General features: G+C 35.1%; 1 protein-coding gene across 3 annotated transcripts in view; it reads left to right on the top strand.

The window, feature by feature from the left end:
- The first annotated feature begins 7,362 nt into the window (after positions 1–7,362).
- Positions 7,363–17,988, top strand: part of LOC107698009 (monocarboxylate transporter 2-like) — a 41,889-nt gene continuing 31,263 nt past the window's right edge. For 2 of the 3 annotated variants that reach the window (XR_001635292.1, XM_016498918.1), the window contains exons 1-2: positions 7,363–7,451; positions 15,633–15,864. Coding sequence is in view for 2 of the 3 variants with exons in the window: in XM_016498918.1 (XP_016354404.1) it covers positions 15,651–15,864 (214 nt within the window). In the remaining variant the exon portion in view is untranslated. Of the gene's footprint in view, positions 7,452–15,370; positions 15,535–15,632; positions 15,865–17,988 lie in introns of all 3 variants that reach the window. The other variant, XM_016498919.1, reaches the window with a different exon arrangement.

Raw genomic sequence — 17,988 nt, 5'->3', positions numbered from 1 at the left:
ACACGTGTTTTTAGAAAAATAAATGTATTTTCCCTCTAAATCTAAGTTTATTTTTTTGACTCCTTTTGCGGATATTTGTTCTTGCATTAAGCTTAAACTCACTTCATTCTGATACATTTTTAAGTCATTTTGCTTCCAAACTAAATGTGTCTTGATTTAAGGATGTTTAGATATTTATACTGGAAAACAAGACAAAAATACTGAGGAAGAACCTCTGTTTTGCAGTTTTAGTACTGGTAGATGTTTTATTTTCTATGTAAATAGTGTTTTTTAAATATATGAAGTATAAAATATAGCAGTTATTTATGAAATTATGAAAAAATGACAAAATGACAAATAACTTTTATTGCAATGTATCATATATACAGTATATATATATTTTTTATACATTTTATTTCAGTTTTAGTTGTTGTTATTTTAGTACAACAAATGTATTATTTTATGCATTTTGAATTTAAAAATATTTATTTAAATACATGTATTTATTTATGTATATTTTAAGTGTTTTTTATAGTTTAAATTTTACTTTCAGGTGTAGTTAAGTTAACTATAATAAGTCTGATTCAAGCCTCTTAGGTCGGGTTCTGTAGCGCAAGTCTCGGCGAGGTGTGGCCAGGAGCCAGTCATTATACTCAGAATAGCAACAGAGAAAACAGTGTCTTCCCAGCATGCATTGCTCTGACGGCTCGTCTCAGCCAGTACAAACACGAGCGCAGGGCTGGTTTGCAGGAGCGGATCGTGTGTTTTACAGGTGACAGACTCTGTTTACACTCAAACACCGCAGCAAACCTGCGGAAGAAGAGCTGATTCTGCTGCGTCTGCGGAAGAATGGGGAATTCTGGGTGTTTTAGAGCTTCAGTCATAGTGCTATCACTATTTCTCAAGTCATTAAGCCTACTGTAGTGTATTTATTACACATTTCTAAGGCCTCTTAATGATCAAACTTTCCTGTCGCTCACAATCTACTCCACGTCTTCTAGTTTTTTATCAAATAAAAGGTCAATTGTACTAACGTCCAGCTTCAGCTGGAGCGTCACGTGTCAAATCTTGACTGATTTTGATCAAGTAAGCATCAGAATAACTGCAGTAATATCTCCAGATGAACACTTACTGGACTGAAGCAGCTCAGCTTTACTTGATTCTCCATCAATCATGTTTTAGAGTCTCAAATCTGATCCTCAGGATCTTTTGAGGAGCGTTTGTTTCCAGAAGCTTTACTTTCACTGTTCCTCAGCGGAGGAATGATCTTCACAAGCCTCCAGAACATCTCACATCTTCTGAGAAGCCTTTATTTCTTCAGCTCTCAATCACTGCATTATATGTTTGGAGCATTTCAATCTCATCTCACTGAGACATGTTACTGCAGATATAGAGTGATGACTGATATTTCATTTTATGTTGTATACTATTATAAGGATCTCATTGATTTACATCACAAGCATCAGAATTTCATCTTATAAATATCAGCATCTGCAGCAAATTGCATATTTTTGAGTCTCTAAATGAAATAAAGCTGTTTTTTTCTCCTATATCAGACTATATGAGCCATAAACGCCTGATGGGCTAGCTCAACAGACTCAAGAAAACACAATATTTTGTCTAGAGGTTTAATAAAGTCTTCTAAACTCAGTGGTGAAGCGTGTAATCTGTCTCTGAACATCTGTTGCATGGTTTGGATGTGTGCTCGAGAGCTGAACACAAACCCGGCTCTGTGAGTGTGAGCGCCGCTTATAATGAATGAAATTACACACCGAATCATTGAGTTTGTCCTCAGGGCCGTGAGCATCTGTTAAACCGGTCTAGTTTACACAAACACACTTTCAGTGATTCCCAGAGGAACGGTTTATTTCTCAGAGGCTGGACATCTCTCCTGAAGTCTCCGATGTTTCTCGCTGTCGTTCAGACATTGTTGAGATTACTGAGGTCTTCTTCTTAGGAAACAATCAGGAGTCTCAGTTTGTACTCCAATTAATCTCACAGAAACAAACGAGATCGGAAATGTGACTTTGTTGCATCTTAAAGTCTGGTTTTAATTTTGGACATGAAAAATCATTTTATTCATGATAAAGTATTTTATTGTGGTATATATATATCAGGGTTATTATAGTTAACTAAAACTAAAAGCATTGATAACATTTGTGTTTACTTGGAATAAAATAAAGGTTAACTAAAATAAAATATTTCAGTTTTCAAGGCAACATTTATCATTTTCATTTAGTTTAACTTGATGTACTAAATAACAAATATTAAAAATGTATTACATATATATTACTACTAAAACTTTAAGTTAAATGAAAATGTTAACAGAAAATATAAAAATAAAACCTGATTCAAAATATTACTAAAAACCATACAAATATTTCAATGATACAAAACTATCGTACAGCTTAACTGTATCAGGGTTATTATAGTTAACTGAAACTAAAATTAAAAGCATTAAAACATTTTTCAGTACTTGAAATAAGATACTTGATAACATGAACTGAAATAAAAAAAAAAACAAAACAAAAAGGCAACATTTCTCATTTTCAGTTTAACTTAAAATAACTAAAAATGCACTAAAATAACTAAAGCTAAAACTATAAAAAAGATATAAATAAAATAAAGGTTAACTAAAATAAAATATTTCAGTTTTCAAGGCAACATTTATCATTTTCATTTAGTTTAACTTGATGTACTAAATAACAAATATTAAAAATGTATTACATATATATTACTACTAAAACTTTAAGTTAAATGAAAATGTTAACAGAAAATATAAAAATAAAACCTGATTCAAAATATTACTAAAAACCATACAAATATTTCAATGATACAAAACTATCGTACAGCTTAACTGTATCAGGGTTATTATAGTTAACTGAAACTAAAATTAAAAGCATTAAAACATTTTTCAGTACTTGAAATAAGATACTTGATAACATGAACTGAAATAAAATAAAAAACAAAACAAAAAGGCAACATTTCTCACTTTCAGTTTAACTTAAAATAACTAAAAATGCACTAAAATAACTAAAGCTAAAACTATAAAAAGAGATATACAACAACAAAACCTACAGAAAATGACAAAACACACAAAAACATTACTAAACCTTTAGCTGAAATAAAGCGAAATATTACAAAAATAATTAAAATGTATCTCAATTCTTCAGTGTCAATCATGAGGACACACTTGATTCTGTTAAACATGGACTGGAGCAGAAACTATTGATTGTTTCTGAAATCTAATGATCACGTTCACTGGAGACACTGTAAAGAGTTTAGAAAACATAAACAAATAAGGCAACTTGATGCAGTAAGACTTCTGAGTTCTCTCAACAATAGCTTTTTAGTTCTTCTCAGTTAAGATACTTTGTTTAGCCAACATACATTTGCTTGCTCATGCGATGCTGATTGTCTTATTTTGCCAACAGAAAAATTCGTCACATCAATCATGAAACAACAATTGCTATTTTTTTTCTGTTTTCTGGATGAAAAAAAATGTATAATGTGTAAAAAGTCACCACATGATCAATTTTATGTTTATTTATGAATGACAGACATTGAATTGTTAAACAAGCCGTAATGGATAACTTAGTCTAGTGTGCAGACAACACTGTCTTTGTTCGTGAAACATCTCACAAGACTAAAATATCCAGGAAACAAATAAAAGCAGTTGAACATAATCTAGGCCTCAGACACACAAACCTCAAGAACGCTGGCAATCAACAAATATTAAAAAGATGAGCTCTTTACATCACAGCTCAACAAATAACTAACAATAATGACAAAACAACAACAACAACGAAGTTTAAATGAAGTCAGCAAACAGCAAAACAATACTCCTATAACCGCATAATTTATTCATGCTGCAATGCATGCTGGGAACTCATAAAGTCTTAACATTTCAACAATGTGAAATTCTTTGTTCAGACAACTGTGTTTGACTAGTTGAGACAACATTTGGGGTAATTTTGTTGGTCTGACAAGGGCTTTTGTGTAGTTTCAACAAAATAGCATTTTTTTGTATTTGAGACTCAAAATATGCAGTTGCATTTTTTACACTGCAGTATTGTACAGCTGAAGAAATGAGCAAAATAAAGCCTCGTCTGCAGCTCTGAAATCTGTGTGTCGTACAGATAGGAGACGGGATGCTCTGTTTCTCTCTCAGAGGGACGTCTGGTGTGAAAGACGCTGTAAAAACAGAGGCGTAAGCGAGCAGATGCTCTACAGAGCCATCCATCTTCTGCTGCAGCTCCAGACGAGAAACACAGAATATTAAACCAGAGCCGAGCGCTCAACGACTGAAGCAGCTGTGGATCAACACAAAGTGTGTGCAAACCATTGAGAAACATGAGCACAATTACACTGCACAACAGCATCTGATCAGAGACGAATCAAGCATCAGTCGCACGCTTCAGATGAATCATTCTGCAGGTTGACTCAAGATTTGTTCATTTGGAAATTCATTTAGGGGCAATATTTTAAATTCTGTATATTTACAGAATCTCTATATATATATATACACACACATATACAGTATGTATGTGTTATTATTGTTAACTTTAAAATGGTTTTATAATGTGTCTAATAAAGCTGCAATAAAATACAAATATTGAATGAAAAACTTAAAGTAGTAAAATGACTAAAACCAAAACTAAATAAAAATATACTTTAAAGCAAAATGGAAAAATTTAAAATGACAAACACATTACAAAATTACCTACTAAAACATAAACTAAATTAAAGTTAAAATATAAAAAAAGCTAACTCAAAATACTGATACAAATTATAATAGTATGTAACGGTACTCTAACTATATACAAATAATGATTCAATTACAATCAATTCTTCATTTGAAACACTGTAACAAAAGACCTTTTTAAGTTGTAAGTAAAACAAAGATTGTTATTTTTACAAGAAAATAGGCCTACTATTGCAGGTTTTCTACTTTATAATCTCATGTTTAATTCAGTGTGTAACTTGCTGTTTCTTTGTAATCACGTGTGAAATTTACTTGCAATTTCCATGTGAAAACCACTTTTTGTGTGTGTGTGTAACTGGAATAATTAAAAGAACGCTGATCCGATGAGATCTGAAGTCCATCAGCTCTTCTGTCGGGAAACAGCAGGAGGTTTTGAAGTGTAAACACACCATCAGTGGAGCAAAGCATTCTGGGAGATTCAGAGAGTCTACAGTGAACCTCCAGACTGACGCCGCACATGATCATTCCTGGATCCATCGACATACACATGATCCAGCACGCATAAGAGACTTTACATGATTAAAAACAGAAGGAGATTCACAGGGATGACAAAGAAAAGCATTCTGGGTCCTGAAATACCAATAAAGAATCCAAACAGATTATTCACAAACAGAGCACAACAGACAGTTAGGGAAATTGGTTTTAAATGGTAACTTATAAACCATTGAAGACAGACCTGTTGTGAACGCAGAAGTTGTTAACTGATAGTATTTGCGTTTGTTGAACCCATCTGTTCGCATCATTCCGATTTACAGCGTGATTTCTGGTGAAAACTACATTACCCATGATGCCGTGCGAAATTCCACCAATCAGAGAGTGGCGGCACAAAACGACCTATTTAGCCCCGCCCACTCGAGTAAGCGCTGCGAATGACGTCTCACTACGCTCCAAAAAAAATTAAATAAGTATATATGAGCGTATTTTGCAATAAAATTAAAATGTGTTATTTCTATAGCTGTAATTAACCACTTTAAATTAATGTTTTTATATTTCACCATCGTTTATATATATATATATAGCAAACCTCATGCTTGATTGTTTATATCACAAACATGATCGTTCAGCTCTAATCTGCTAAAAGGCATAAAGATGTTAAGATATTATAAACATCAGCATCATGATTTCTGTAAAGCTGCTTTAAAGCGACGTAAATAAATTTGACTTGGCTTGAATATTGATAATAAATTGAGGGCAGATCAGGAGAATAACCTGTTCTGAGACATTTAACTCATTCACAGGTGAACAGATCCTGGAATTATGTGTTCATATTGGGTTTTGGTTTGCCATTAGTGGTGAATATTTGAACATATAGTCCATAACTGAATATTTATGCAGCAGTGTTTGTTTTGATGTCTAATTTGGGCACAAGATCCAACCGCAGTCAATGCTCCTCAGCACAGCAGCTAACAACAACAACAAACCATGTTAAGAATGCTTAGCCAACGTTTCCATTAAGCTATGAAAATGTTATTTCTGAATGTTCTCTGAACGTTCTCAAATGAGTAGCCTAATAATAACATTTAAACGTTCATGAATGATGCATAAATAATGTTCTTGTGTTAACATTTAAAAACCAGATAACTTATTTAACGAATGTTCTATTATCTAATAGTTCATAACTCTGGGTTCTTATTGGTTTACTGTAAATGCACATTAGTGCTTGTATGTAATTGCTAATAAATAAGAAATAAACCACACTCCTTCAGACAGCCATCAGCTAACAGCATTCATCTGATGCACACTGCTGAGAAAATGTACCAAACGAAACAGGAATAATATTATAGCACACAGATGCAGTTTAACCTAGTGACACACTGCCCTCAGGTGGCTGCAAACTTATTAACTATTCATGAAATAACCAAAGGCAAAAACATTTCCATCTGTTAGTGAAGGGAAGATCGGGTCATTTTACTGACTCGATAATTGAATCGATAATTTAACTAAGATAAGTTAACTTTTGAGCCCCGAGTCATTTTATTCACTTATCACGTGACTGAAGCAAAATGAAAAAATGTATATATATATATATATATATATATAGTGCTGTAAAATAATTAATCGCGATTAATCGCATCTAAAATAAAAGCTTTTGTTTACATAATATATGAGTGTGTACTGCATATATTTATTATGTATATATGTAAATGCAAACACATGGTTCCATGTCTTATGTTGTACAATCTGAAAAAAAAAGATTCGTGTAATTTTATTGTCTTTACCCTTGGATTTCAGTGTAGTTATTTGGCAGAAGAATTAGTTTCTCCCTGCTGATTGTTTTAGCACAATAAGCCCCTGTAAGAGGTGCATTCCAGACGCGCTCCGGGGCCAACATTTTGTGTGACTGGAATAATAAACAAGAGCTGAGCTCGTGCGCTTCTGTACAGGATAACAATTACGTGGTGACGACGTTGCAGACTTTTTAAAATATTTTTGACGTTGCATACGGTTACCTTCCCGGATACGAACCTAATTGATATTCATTGCGCCCACTGAGCGACACGCCTGCCTCGTAGCCAATCGGAGAGCGCCCGCTGGCGGCGCGTCACGCCGCTTCATTAATATTCATGAGCCAAGCCTCCGCCAAAACGCGCGTGACGTCACCGCCGCCGTCCGCAGAGCGACTGATTCAAACGCGCGTGCGGAGCGTCTTTCTGCAGCAGCGACTGAAGGTCAGAGAGACAGACAGCACTGATAACCGGACCTGAAGGTAAACAGCCTTTTTAAATGATGATGATGATACGTTTGTGCTGCCGAGACGGTCCCGTTATCACAACATTCTGCTGCCAAATGATGATGTGCATCATGTGCCGATTGCACATTTAGATATTCGCAGTTAATGCTGCAGAATAAAATAAGATGAATGATGAATATTAATGAATATTGACCGGTTGCATCTGGTCTGAATCCGGTGCTCCGTCCCAGCATCCCGCGCGCCGAGACACGGAGCAGAACCGCAGAGAGAGCCGCTTCTATATTTATCCGGGCTTTGATGCTGTAAGCGGGTTTGGCTGATCTGGGTCACTGCATCTGCTGGACTTACATTATTACAGCGGGTCATGTGACGGATGGCTTCATGCATGACATGCGCCTGCATCCTCTTCATTACAGGATACAGTCATATCATAGTGTTGTTATCTACTATTATAGATGCATCTGTTTGCCTGTAATGACCCAGCTCACAGGGAACGTGCTCACAACATTCGCTAGCGTTTTTTTATAAATGTTAGGACAAAACGTTCTTAAAGTAATGTTTATGGAACGTTCTTGTAACTGATGTGACCCGGGAGCACAAAACCAGGCATAAGGGTCAGTTTTTTGTAACTGAGATTTATACATCATCTGAAAGCTGAATAAATAAGCTTGTTAGGATAGGACAATATTTGGCTGAGCTTGAAATCTGAAAATCTGAAAAAAAATATTGAAAAATGTTTTTTTTTGCAAATCAAATATTAAGTTTTGTTATATTTACGGTAAGAAATTTACTAAATATCTTCAAGGAACATGATCTTTACTTAATATCCTAATGATTTTTGGCATAAAAGAGAAATGTATAATTTTGACCCCTACAATGTATTGTTGGCTATTGCTACAAATATACCCCAGCGACTTAACACTGCTTTTGTGCTCCAGGGTCACATATAATGTTAAGAGAAAACATTCTGAGATCAACATTCTCAAAACATCCTTATGACGTCATTTGTGCTTGAGAAACGTTTTTATAACCTTTAAAAACGTTCTAATCATGACAAGAAAACAGGACATTTGAACATTTTTGTTTTTTTAAACAATGTTTTTATAACCTAAATTTGTCCCTGGGTTCCCAGCTAGGAAACATTGCCGGAAGGTTCTCTCAAAGATACGAACAAACGCTCTTCCAGTAACATTAACATTAAATGTTAATGCAAAAACATTATCGTGCATGGAACGTTTTTCCTGAAACCTTTTAGTTGGATGTTCATCTGATGTTTTTAAAATGTTACTTTGTTAACACTTTATTTTAAGGTGGCCTTGTTACACATATTACATGTACTTACTATTATAATAACAATTAATTATGCATAATTACATGCAAGTAACACTAATCCGAACCCTAACCATATAGTAAATACATTATTATTAGTAATTAATATTACTCAGTACTTAAATGTATAATTACACTGTAGGACACCTTAAAATAAAGAGTAACTGTTACTTCTTCAAAAACATTCAAAAGTAACATTTCCTTAATACAAAATGATCAAATGGAATTTTCCAAAAAAAAAACGTAAGGTTTTCAGAACTCAGTGGGAACGTGAGCACAACAGCGTGTTTTTGTTCTCTGGGTACAGGCTGGACATTAGCAGACAGAAACACACCGAGCATGTTTTCTCTGCGTTGTGCTGATGAGAAGAATCTAAGACTGGTGAAGTTCAAACATCACGCTGTGCATTAAAGGAGACGCCCATCCTCAGTATTTTGGGGCTTCATATGGTCAAGTACATCGTTTATGAAGGCATTTAGGTTTCACTAAGCAGAAACGAGCATGCATGCTTTCACAAACGCTTTCAGGTGAGTTTGACACTCGTTAATCTCTGAACATGCTGGAAAATTCATGCTTCAGGAGTGTATGGAAGGTGCGGTGATTCCAGCACTGCTATTATTTCCATGAGGAACGACGTCTCAGATGATACCAGAACCTGACACACACCTACATCACACTATTATTAGTCTGCGACTGACTTGTTTTCCACTGAAACATTGACATTAGAGAATTGATACCAACTATTAATATGTATTTTTCTCACTTTAAAAGCATGAATGAATGCAGTTTTTGTGCAGCAAATATGGGTCATTTAGGACCAGTAGGTGAAAGGTCACGATTATGACTCAGACGATTAACCCTGTAAACATGAGAGCAATGTCATTTTTTAAATAATTATTGAAGCTTTAAATGGACTAAATATATGGCTCTTTCATGACTCATGTAGTGTGATACAGTGAGAACACAGAGGCAAAAACAGCTCAATTTGCTGCAGATGCTGATGTTTATAAGATGAAATTCTGATGCTTGTAATGTAAATCAGTGAGATCTTTATAACAGTGCAGCAGATACTGACACAACATGATCTAAATATCAGTCGTCGCTCTATATCTCCAGTAATCTGTCTCAGTAAGATGAGAGTGAAATGCTCCAATCATATAATGCAATGATTGAGAGCTGAAGAAATAAAGGCTCCTCAGAAGATGTGAGATGTTCTGGAGGCTTGTGAAGATCATTCCTCCGCTGAGGAACAGTGAAAGTAAAGCTTCTGGAAACAAACGCTCCTCAAAAGATCCTGAGGATCAGATTTGAGACTCTAAAACATGATTGATGGAGAATCAAGTAAAGCTGAGCTGCTTCAGTCCAGAAAGTGTTCATCTGGAGATATTACTGACGTTATTCTGACCTTTACTTGATCAAAATCAGTCAAGATTTGACACGTGAAGCTCCAGCTGAAGCTGGACGTTTGTACAATTACACTAAAAGAGCTTTGACTGGATAAAACTCTCTAAACTATCAATCAGAGACAGAAGACACGAGGAGAGTGTGTGCGACAGGAAAGCTTTGATCATGTTTCATGTATCAGTAATAACTTTACAGGCTTCTACCAGAAGAAAACCTCTTTTAATGCAACTTATTGTCCAGACGATCAGTTTCCAGCGGCGTCTCTCTGTATCTGCTCATTCTTTCAAAGAGAAGCCGGTCTGTGTACGTGTGTGCATTATGTACGTTTCTGTTATGATATCTCAGATGTTTCTGAAGTTAAATATCAAACAGAGGTGGAGACGTCTATGATTAGTGGCCTCCCGCAGCACTCTCTCTCTCTCTCTGACTCTATTGTTTCTCTGAAGTCTCTTTCTTCGGGTGGGAAACTCTAGATCTTGTTTTTGAACTTCAATCACACACAGACCTTCAAAGTGACCTGAGGATCAGCCAGCAGGTCTTTCCTCTCATTCAAACCTGCTTTAAACAGCTGATGTTAAATCAACGCACCGATGAATAAATATTGTTGTAGATCAGAGGCGTTTAGGTCTCGCACTGATGTAATCTACTGCTTACGAGTTTGTTCACAGCTGGAGCTCGGATGCTGTTTGTGCCGCTTTAACCAGCGCTGGGTTTGACCTTTTACCTACAATGAACAAAATCTGGTGTAGAATTATTTTCACTAGTACATTTGAGAAATGCCACGTAACACAGTGAATTAAATGTGATATTTTGAAATTGAAAAACTGGTGTTTTCTTGTTAACTGTACTCTAATAATGCTTACAACTTTTTTACACTGTAGTATAAATTCTTAGAATAAGGAACAGCTTTTCGTCTATGGTTTTTATATTATACACATGTATCTTATTTAAAAGACAAACACAACGTTTAGTTTCCCAGATAACAGGGAATGTTCTCAGAACGTTCTTGTAAGGTTTTGAACAAATGTTCTTCCTGTAACGTTAATAGAATGTTCATTCAAAGTTACAGAGACTTTAGTAACATTTGTACCTTTTTTCTGACGTTTTTTTACATGTTGCTACTTGTTTCAGAATGTTCAGAGAACACTGAATAATAACGTTCCCATAACGTTTCAAAATGATCAAATGCAATGTTCCCGTAACATTTGAATAACCAAGAAAAAATGTTTCTAAAACATTTAAAAAAATGGACATTTTGAACTTTTAGAGAACATTCGGAAACAAAGGTTTTTGAGCTCAAATTTGTTTTTATTTCAGCTAGTTGCCAAGGCAACATTTAGTTTAAATTGATGTACAAAAATAAATAAAATTAATCTAAACTATATAGAGATACATGCAATAAAAACTACTAAAAATGCCAGAAACACAACAAAATTACGAAAACTTTAAATAAAATTCAAATAGAAAATATAAACATAAAAACTGGTGGTTAAATGATTAATAAAAACTATAACAGTATACTAAAATAACATGTTTCAGAAACTTAATGAGAATAAAAGTTTTGCTAGCTGGGTCTCTGTTCACAGTCACACTGTGAAGAGTTAAAGAAACTCTTAAAGCAGCGTTTAAGACGTGATCCGGACTGACTGAATTCTGGGAGTTTTCCAGCGGTTTCGCGTGACCCTGAATGTCCTCAGCACAGTCTGTGAGTTTGGAAATATCAAACCAGGACAGACGGAGACCTTGAAAACAGCCTGATATGCACAGTCGATCGGCTGCGTCAGGTCTGTTTTATTTGTAAAGCGATTTTCACAACGCATGGAATATGATCGTGTCTGAATAGTGCTTTAGGCAGCACAGAAGAACTCCTTGAGATCACATGTGTGCTCGTTTGTAATCGTTCAGCAGTATTGGAGGTCTTTGGGATGTGAACTGTAGACAAATCATGGCCTAAAGATGAGGAGGGCCATCTCATTAAATATTCATGAGGCAGCACTCACCGCTTCGAACCACACCGCGACCTTCAAGCTGAAGGAGAATACAGACCTCATAACGTCTCACTGTGTCTCATTTAGTCAGCTCAAGTCTCCAGATGTCAGGTAACAGCGTCACCTGAGTCTCTACCGTCAGCCAATCACATCACTGCATTAGTAGTGTACTCGCCTCAGCTTCTGATTGGATCAGATGAATCGTCACTGTAAACAAGACGTGTGATTGGTTAATAATTCAAGCACCAATGAGTGGCTGAACAAATGCCATTAATTATATAACAAAATATGAAAACAAGTCATTTATTGTTAAAAAAAGATGCACAAATGCACTTTACAAATAAAACATTTGACAAAAGTACAGTTTTAGCCTTAGCCCATTTACACCACGGAATAAAACAATTAAAAAAAGTAATTGGAATTTAACACTTATGACTTAATTGCAATTCTGAGAAAAAAAAAAACAGAATTGTGAGATATAAACGTGTAATTCTGACTTTTTTCTGAGTTTATATCTCGGAATTTTTCTCAGAATTCTGAGTTGAAATTCTGACTTTTTTCTCGGAATTCTGAGTTTAAATCTCGCAATTCCAACTTTTTTCTCAGAATTTAGAGTTTAAATCTCGCATTTTTTTCCAGATTTTTTTGTTTCCGCCATGGAATAAGAAAAAAAAAAAGGTAATTGCGATTTAAATCCCACAATTCTGACTTTTTTGTTTCAATTGTGAGTTTATATCTCACAATGTTGACATTTCTTCTCAGAATTGTAAGAAAAAAGTCAGAATTGTTTGATTTTTTTTTTTTTAATCTCATACACTGTACTGTAGACGAGTTTTGTTCTGGCATGTGTTTGCTGTAGTCACAACATGAACAATGTCACATAGAAGCACATTGGGCCTCATTTATGAAACGAACGTACGGTCGTTTCAACGCAAAACTTGGAATTTATCAATGTGGACGTGAGCGGTGCTACGATCAAATCTCTTTTTTGGGGGGGTTTTATACAGGGCTTTAGCTTTATATGCGCGAATAGCAGCGTAAACAAGACCATGAGGATTCAATCGTGGCATCATGCACCTGCAGCGCTTCTGTGAAAGGAGAAAAACAGAAATTAAGTCTATAAACGGAATAAAATAAATAGGATCACACAAAATAGGCTATAATATAAGTAACAGATTAAGAAAAGGAAAAAAAAAACACTGTGCAACAAGTATAGGCTATGCTCGTTTTTGTGACACACTTAATGCATTTTATTTATTTTCTTTATATCTTTATTTGATTTAATCCATCTGATCGCAAAGGCGCCTCACACAAACATTAGTTCTAGCGTTGCCTGACATTTCAGCAAACTAAAATGCAGTCGACCAAAACATAAAAGTTACAGTGTTTATTTTAAAAGGTCCGCTGTAAAATCAGCGTGCAGCGCCCAAACAAACATTTTTTTGCATGTGAAGGATTTTACACGGATATTAGAACATGACTGAAGTATAAAGCCTTGTTTAGCCTACATAATGAATAATAGTTATGCAAACAAATGTTACAAATATGGCAAAAATTGAAACATTTGGTTTCTTGTGTTATGAGAGCCGTTTCAGTTTAGCTGTTTGCCACTATAGCCTAATTTGTGTTTTATTTTATAGTTTAATATATAATTTTATACTACTTATTTTGCATTCTTGTTCTGTTCTGAATAGCGTTAAATGTAAAATATTTGTTGTAGAGTGAGGGGAACTAAATAGACTGTTTATATTTACCAGTATTTTAATATACATATAAATTACATAAATTAATGTAGCCTAATTGTTTGCAATTACAAGGTTAACCGGTGTTTTTGGAGTAAGATCAATTGAATGTTTCATGAATCACATGTGAACTCTGTCTTAAATTGAGTTGTGCTCGTTTCTACGCTAGATTGATAAATGAGGCCCATTGTTTGGTACTTTGAAATATAAGTAAAATAACTGATGTCAGCACGCAGTGATATCATTCGCAATAACTTTGCAGGAAGGTTATTTGGATTTGAAGAGCGCAGCTAACAACACAAGCTTATCTTACACAGGGCTTTAGTTCTGGGGTGTTAACATCACACGAGCACTGTGTGTGTGTTTCTGACACATTTGGCTTCAGAACTGAAATATCACATGATAAGAATCACTCGAGTTTTGTTTGGTTTGTAAACAATGACTTAGTTACGTGTGTAGCCCCGCCCACGTTTCCATGAACTCAAGCAGCAGGAGGCGGGGCTTTATTGGTCAGTGACTGACAGCTGTAAACACTGTTGCCGTGGTGATGACTTGTGTTGTCTGAGTGACCCTGAGTGACCTTTAATCTCCTAAATCTCACACACACTGCGTGATCGGAATCAGCAGCAGGAGAGTGTGAGGGTTTAGCTGAGTTCAGCTTTTAGTCTCTGGTTGTGTGTAAATGAAATGATGAAATATATGAAAGGAAGAGCAGACCAATCACGTATGCAAATAAATGCCAAAAGTGGATTATGAAGCTGTTAAAAAGACATTACACACCCTAGACTGAAACTGAGTCTAGATGTTATGGAAGCTTGTTTCCGGCATGGGATAAAAAAATCAAAAGGTAATTGCGATTTTTTGTGCATTTCTGAGTTTATATCTCATAATTCTGGCTTTCTTTCTTGCAAGTCCAAGTTTACATTTTGCTTTTTTTCCACCATGAAATAAAAAAGGTAATCGCGAGTTTTTATTTCACTAGTCAGACTTTTTTTCTTGCAATTGCAGCATTTTATCTCACAACTTTTTTTTCTCAGAATTATGCATTTATATCTGACTTTATCATGATTCTGAGAATTTTCTCAGAATTGTGGGGGACAAAAAAAGTCAGAATTTAAAAAATAAAGTCGAAATTAATATATGTAGTATTCTATATGTATGTTTCATATACAATTATATAATTGCACAGCTCAATATGTAAAGTTGTAAATGTATATATATATATATATATATATATATATACAACTTTTTTGGCATACATACAGATAAAGTTACATATATATTGTAAAGCAAATCTGAAATACATGATTGTTTCAAAAATGTAACTAACATCATAATACAAATAAATGTCCATTTTAGTGCAGTTGTTTCAGTATTATTTGCCATAGAGTGTGTTTATGATTCACAAAAGGCGTGAAAAGCATCTATTTTGGCTCATGAACTCTTTTTATGTCTGTTTGGTTTTAATTAGTGCTCATTTCCAGGCGGCTGGTTCCACCCAGAGCTGCTATATCTGTTCTCTCTGTCTGCCTACCAGAGACTAAAAACAGAATCCGGTGTCATTTCTGCAGAATTACAGTAAAAACCACCTGTTATCAGACAGGTTTCCTGAACACTCCCTCTGGTCTCTCATTGGTCAGTCGGGCAGATAGCCCCGCCCAACACTCACATGATTGGTTGAATGTCACAGCTGTAAATCTCAGTCTAATTGGTGGTCTCCGTCTCTCCTGCAGTGATATCCAGGGCTCACAATGCCTCCACCTGTCGGACCCCCAGCCGTGCCGCCTCCAGACGGTGGGTGGGGCTGGGCTGTGGTGTGCGGGGCCTTCATCTCCATCGGATTCTCTTACGCCTTCCCAAAGGCCACCACCGTGTTCTTCAAAGACATCCAGAACATCTTCAACGCCTCGTACAGTGAGGTGGCCTGGATCTCCTCCATCATGCTGGCCGTCATGTATGCAGGAGGTAAAACAGGGTTCGAAATTTTTTTTTAAAAGAAATTAATAGTGTTATCCATCAAGGATGCATTAAAGTGGTCAAAAGTGCCAGACATTCAAAATGTTCCAAAAGATTTCTATTTCAAATAAATGCTATTCTTTTGAACTTTCTATTCATCTGGGAATCCTGAAAAATAAAATGTGTCACGGTTTCCACAAAAATATTAATGTTTTCAACATTGATAATAATCAGAAATGTTTCTCGAGCAGCAAATCAGCATATTAGAATGATTTCTGAAGATCATGTGACACTGAAGACTGGAGTAATGATGCTGAAAATACAGCTTTGATCACAGGAATAAAGTACAGTTTAACAGATATTCACATAGAAAACAGCTGTTTTACATTAGAATAATATTTCACAATTTTCACTGTATTTTTTATCAAATGACATTGGGTTTGTAAAGGATTAACCTGTTTTGGCGTCACATAAAGGTTGTGTCGACACGCTGTAGTTGATGTGATGTTCAGCAGCAGCACGACTGAGAAACCATTTCAATTCGTGTCAAATGAAATTCATTACTGGATTAATTAAATTAACCCCCGTTTAACATTAAACACACATCCAGAACAAACTGCCCAGTGTCACACGTCACACAGCTCTCTCCTAAATTAAATCAGCATGCTTTATTATGAACAAGCATGAACATGCAAATCTGACCTTAACATGCTGGAGAACACACACACGCACGCTCAGCTGTGCTTCTCATTTAGCACTGGACATCATTAGTGGAAGCAAAACTCCCATGATGCATCTGCATTATAAGACTTGAAGTAAAACGTTCCATCTGAGAGAACGTCGTTTCTCTCGTGTTGCTCTCAAAACACTCTCGGCTCAAGATCAATGACTCTAATCCACTTTACCCTCGAGACACACGAGTGTGAGTGTGTGTGTGTGTGTGTGTGGAAGGCCAGAGAACTTGAGCTGTATTATAGAAGACAAGACGCTTTATGAGCTAAATTAAGTGCCGGTCTGACCTGATTTCACCACAAACACACACCTGATAATCTACAACACTGATCTTTCACAGAACAACATCTGAAAGCTTATGACACTAACAAAACAACTACCGAAATAGTCTGTTTATTATTTATTCCTCAGAATAAAATCAGTTTCACGCACACTTTCCTCTTCATGTGACTCGTGCTTTCTGATTAGGATGTTAATCTATTAGAGTGTTTGCATTGATCCAGGGCTATTAAAGTTAACAACAACACACGCAAAAACCATTACATACATAAAATAATTTTTAAAATTTCAGCTAGTTGCCAAGGAAACATTTAAAATTTTAATTTAGTTTAACTTGTACTAAAATAACTAAAACTGAAAAAACAATAATAGTTTTTTCAACTGCTTACATTTTCAAAACTTTACACACAAATCCAAGAATCACACACACAAAATGCAAAATGCCTCACATCTCTTGCAAAATTAAGCACTGCATTCAAAATATCACAAACACAAACACCTTTGCCATAATATTAATTCCTGTTAGATTTGTGTGTGTTGCATAGAGAATTGTGTGTTGTGTTTTGCAAAAAGTGTTTTATGAAATTGAAAACTGAGTCAAAGGCAGATAATGAACACGTCTCAAAAGCAAACATTTGCAAACACCTTTGCCATAATATTAATTCCTGATAGATTTGTGTGTGTTGCATAGAGAATTGTGTGTTGTGTTTTGCAAAAAGTGTTTTATGAAATTGAAAACTGAGTCAGAGGCTGAGTATTAGTGTATGGTTTTGCAGATTTGTGTCAGGTTTCAGAAACTGTGTGACAAGTAAAGATTTTGTGTGTAAGCAGTTGAAAAAAAAACCTGTTATAAAACCTAAATAGACATGTTTAAAAAACTACTAAAAATGACAAAACTAAAATAAAATTACTAAAACAAACTAAAATGAAAAAGGAAACAAAATATACAAATAAAAACTGATTCACAATATTAACAAAAACTATAATCATATCTAAAATGACAATAAAATCACATTGCGTTGATCACATTGCTATTTCAGTATCATAGAAATATAATTTTAATTAATATTTTGAATTACTTTTTATTTTTGTTTGGTTTTCATTTTAGTTAAACATTTTTAA

This window comes from Sinocyclocheilus anshuiensis, unplaced genomic scaffold, assembly GCF_001515605.1.
Source record: "Sinocyclocheilus anshuiensis isolate Anshui unplaced genomic scaffold, SAMN03320099.WGS_v1.1 scaffold2204, whole genome shotgun sequence".
Classification (NCBI taxonomy): domain Eukaryota; kingdom Metazoa; phylum Chordata; class Actinopteri; order Cypriniformes; family Cyprinidae; genus Sinocyclocheilus; species Sinocyclocheilus anshuiensis.
This window is presented reverse-complemented; position numbering and strand designations above follow the sequence as displayed.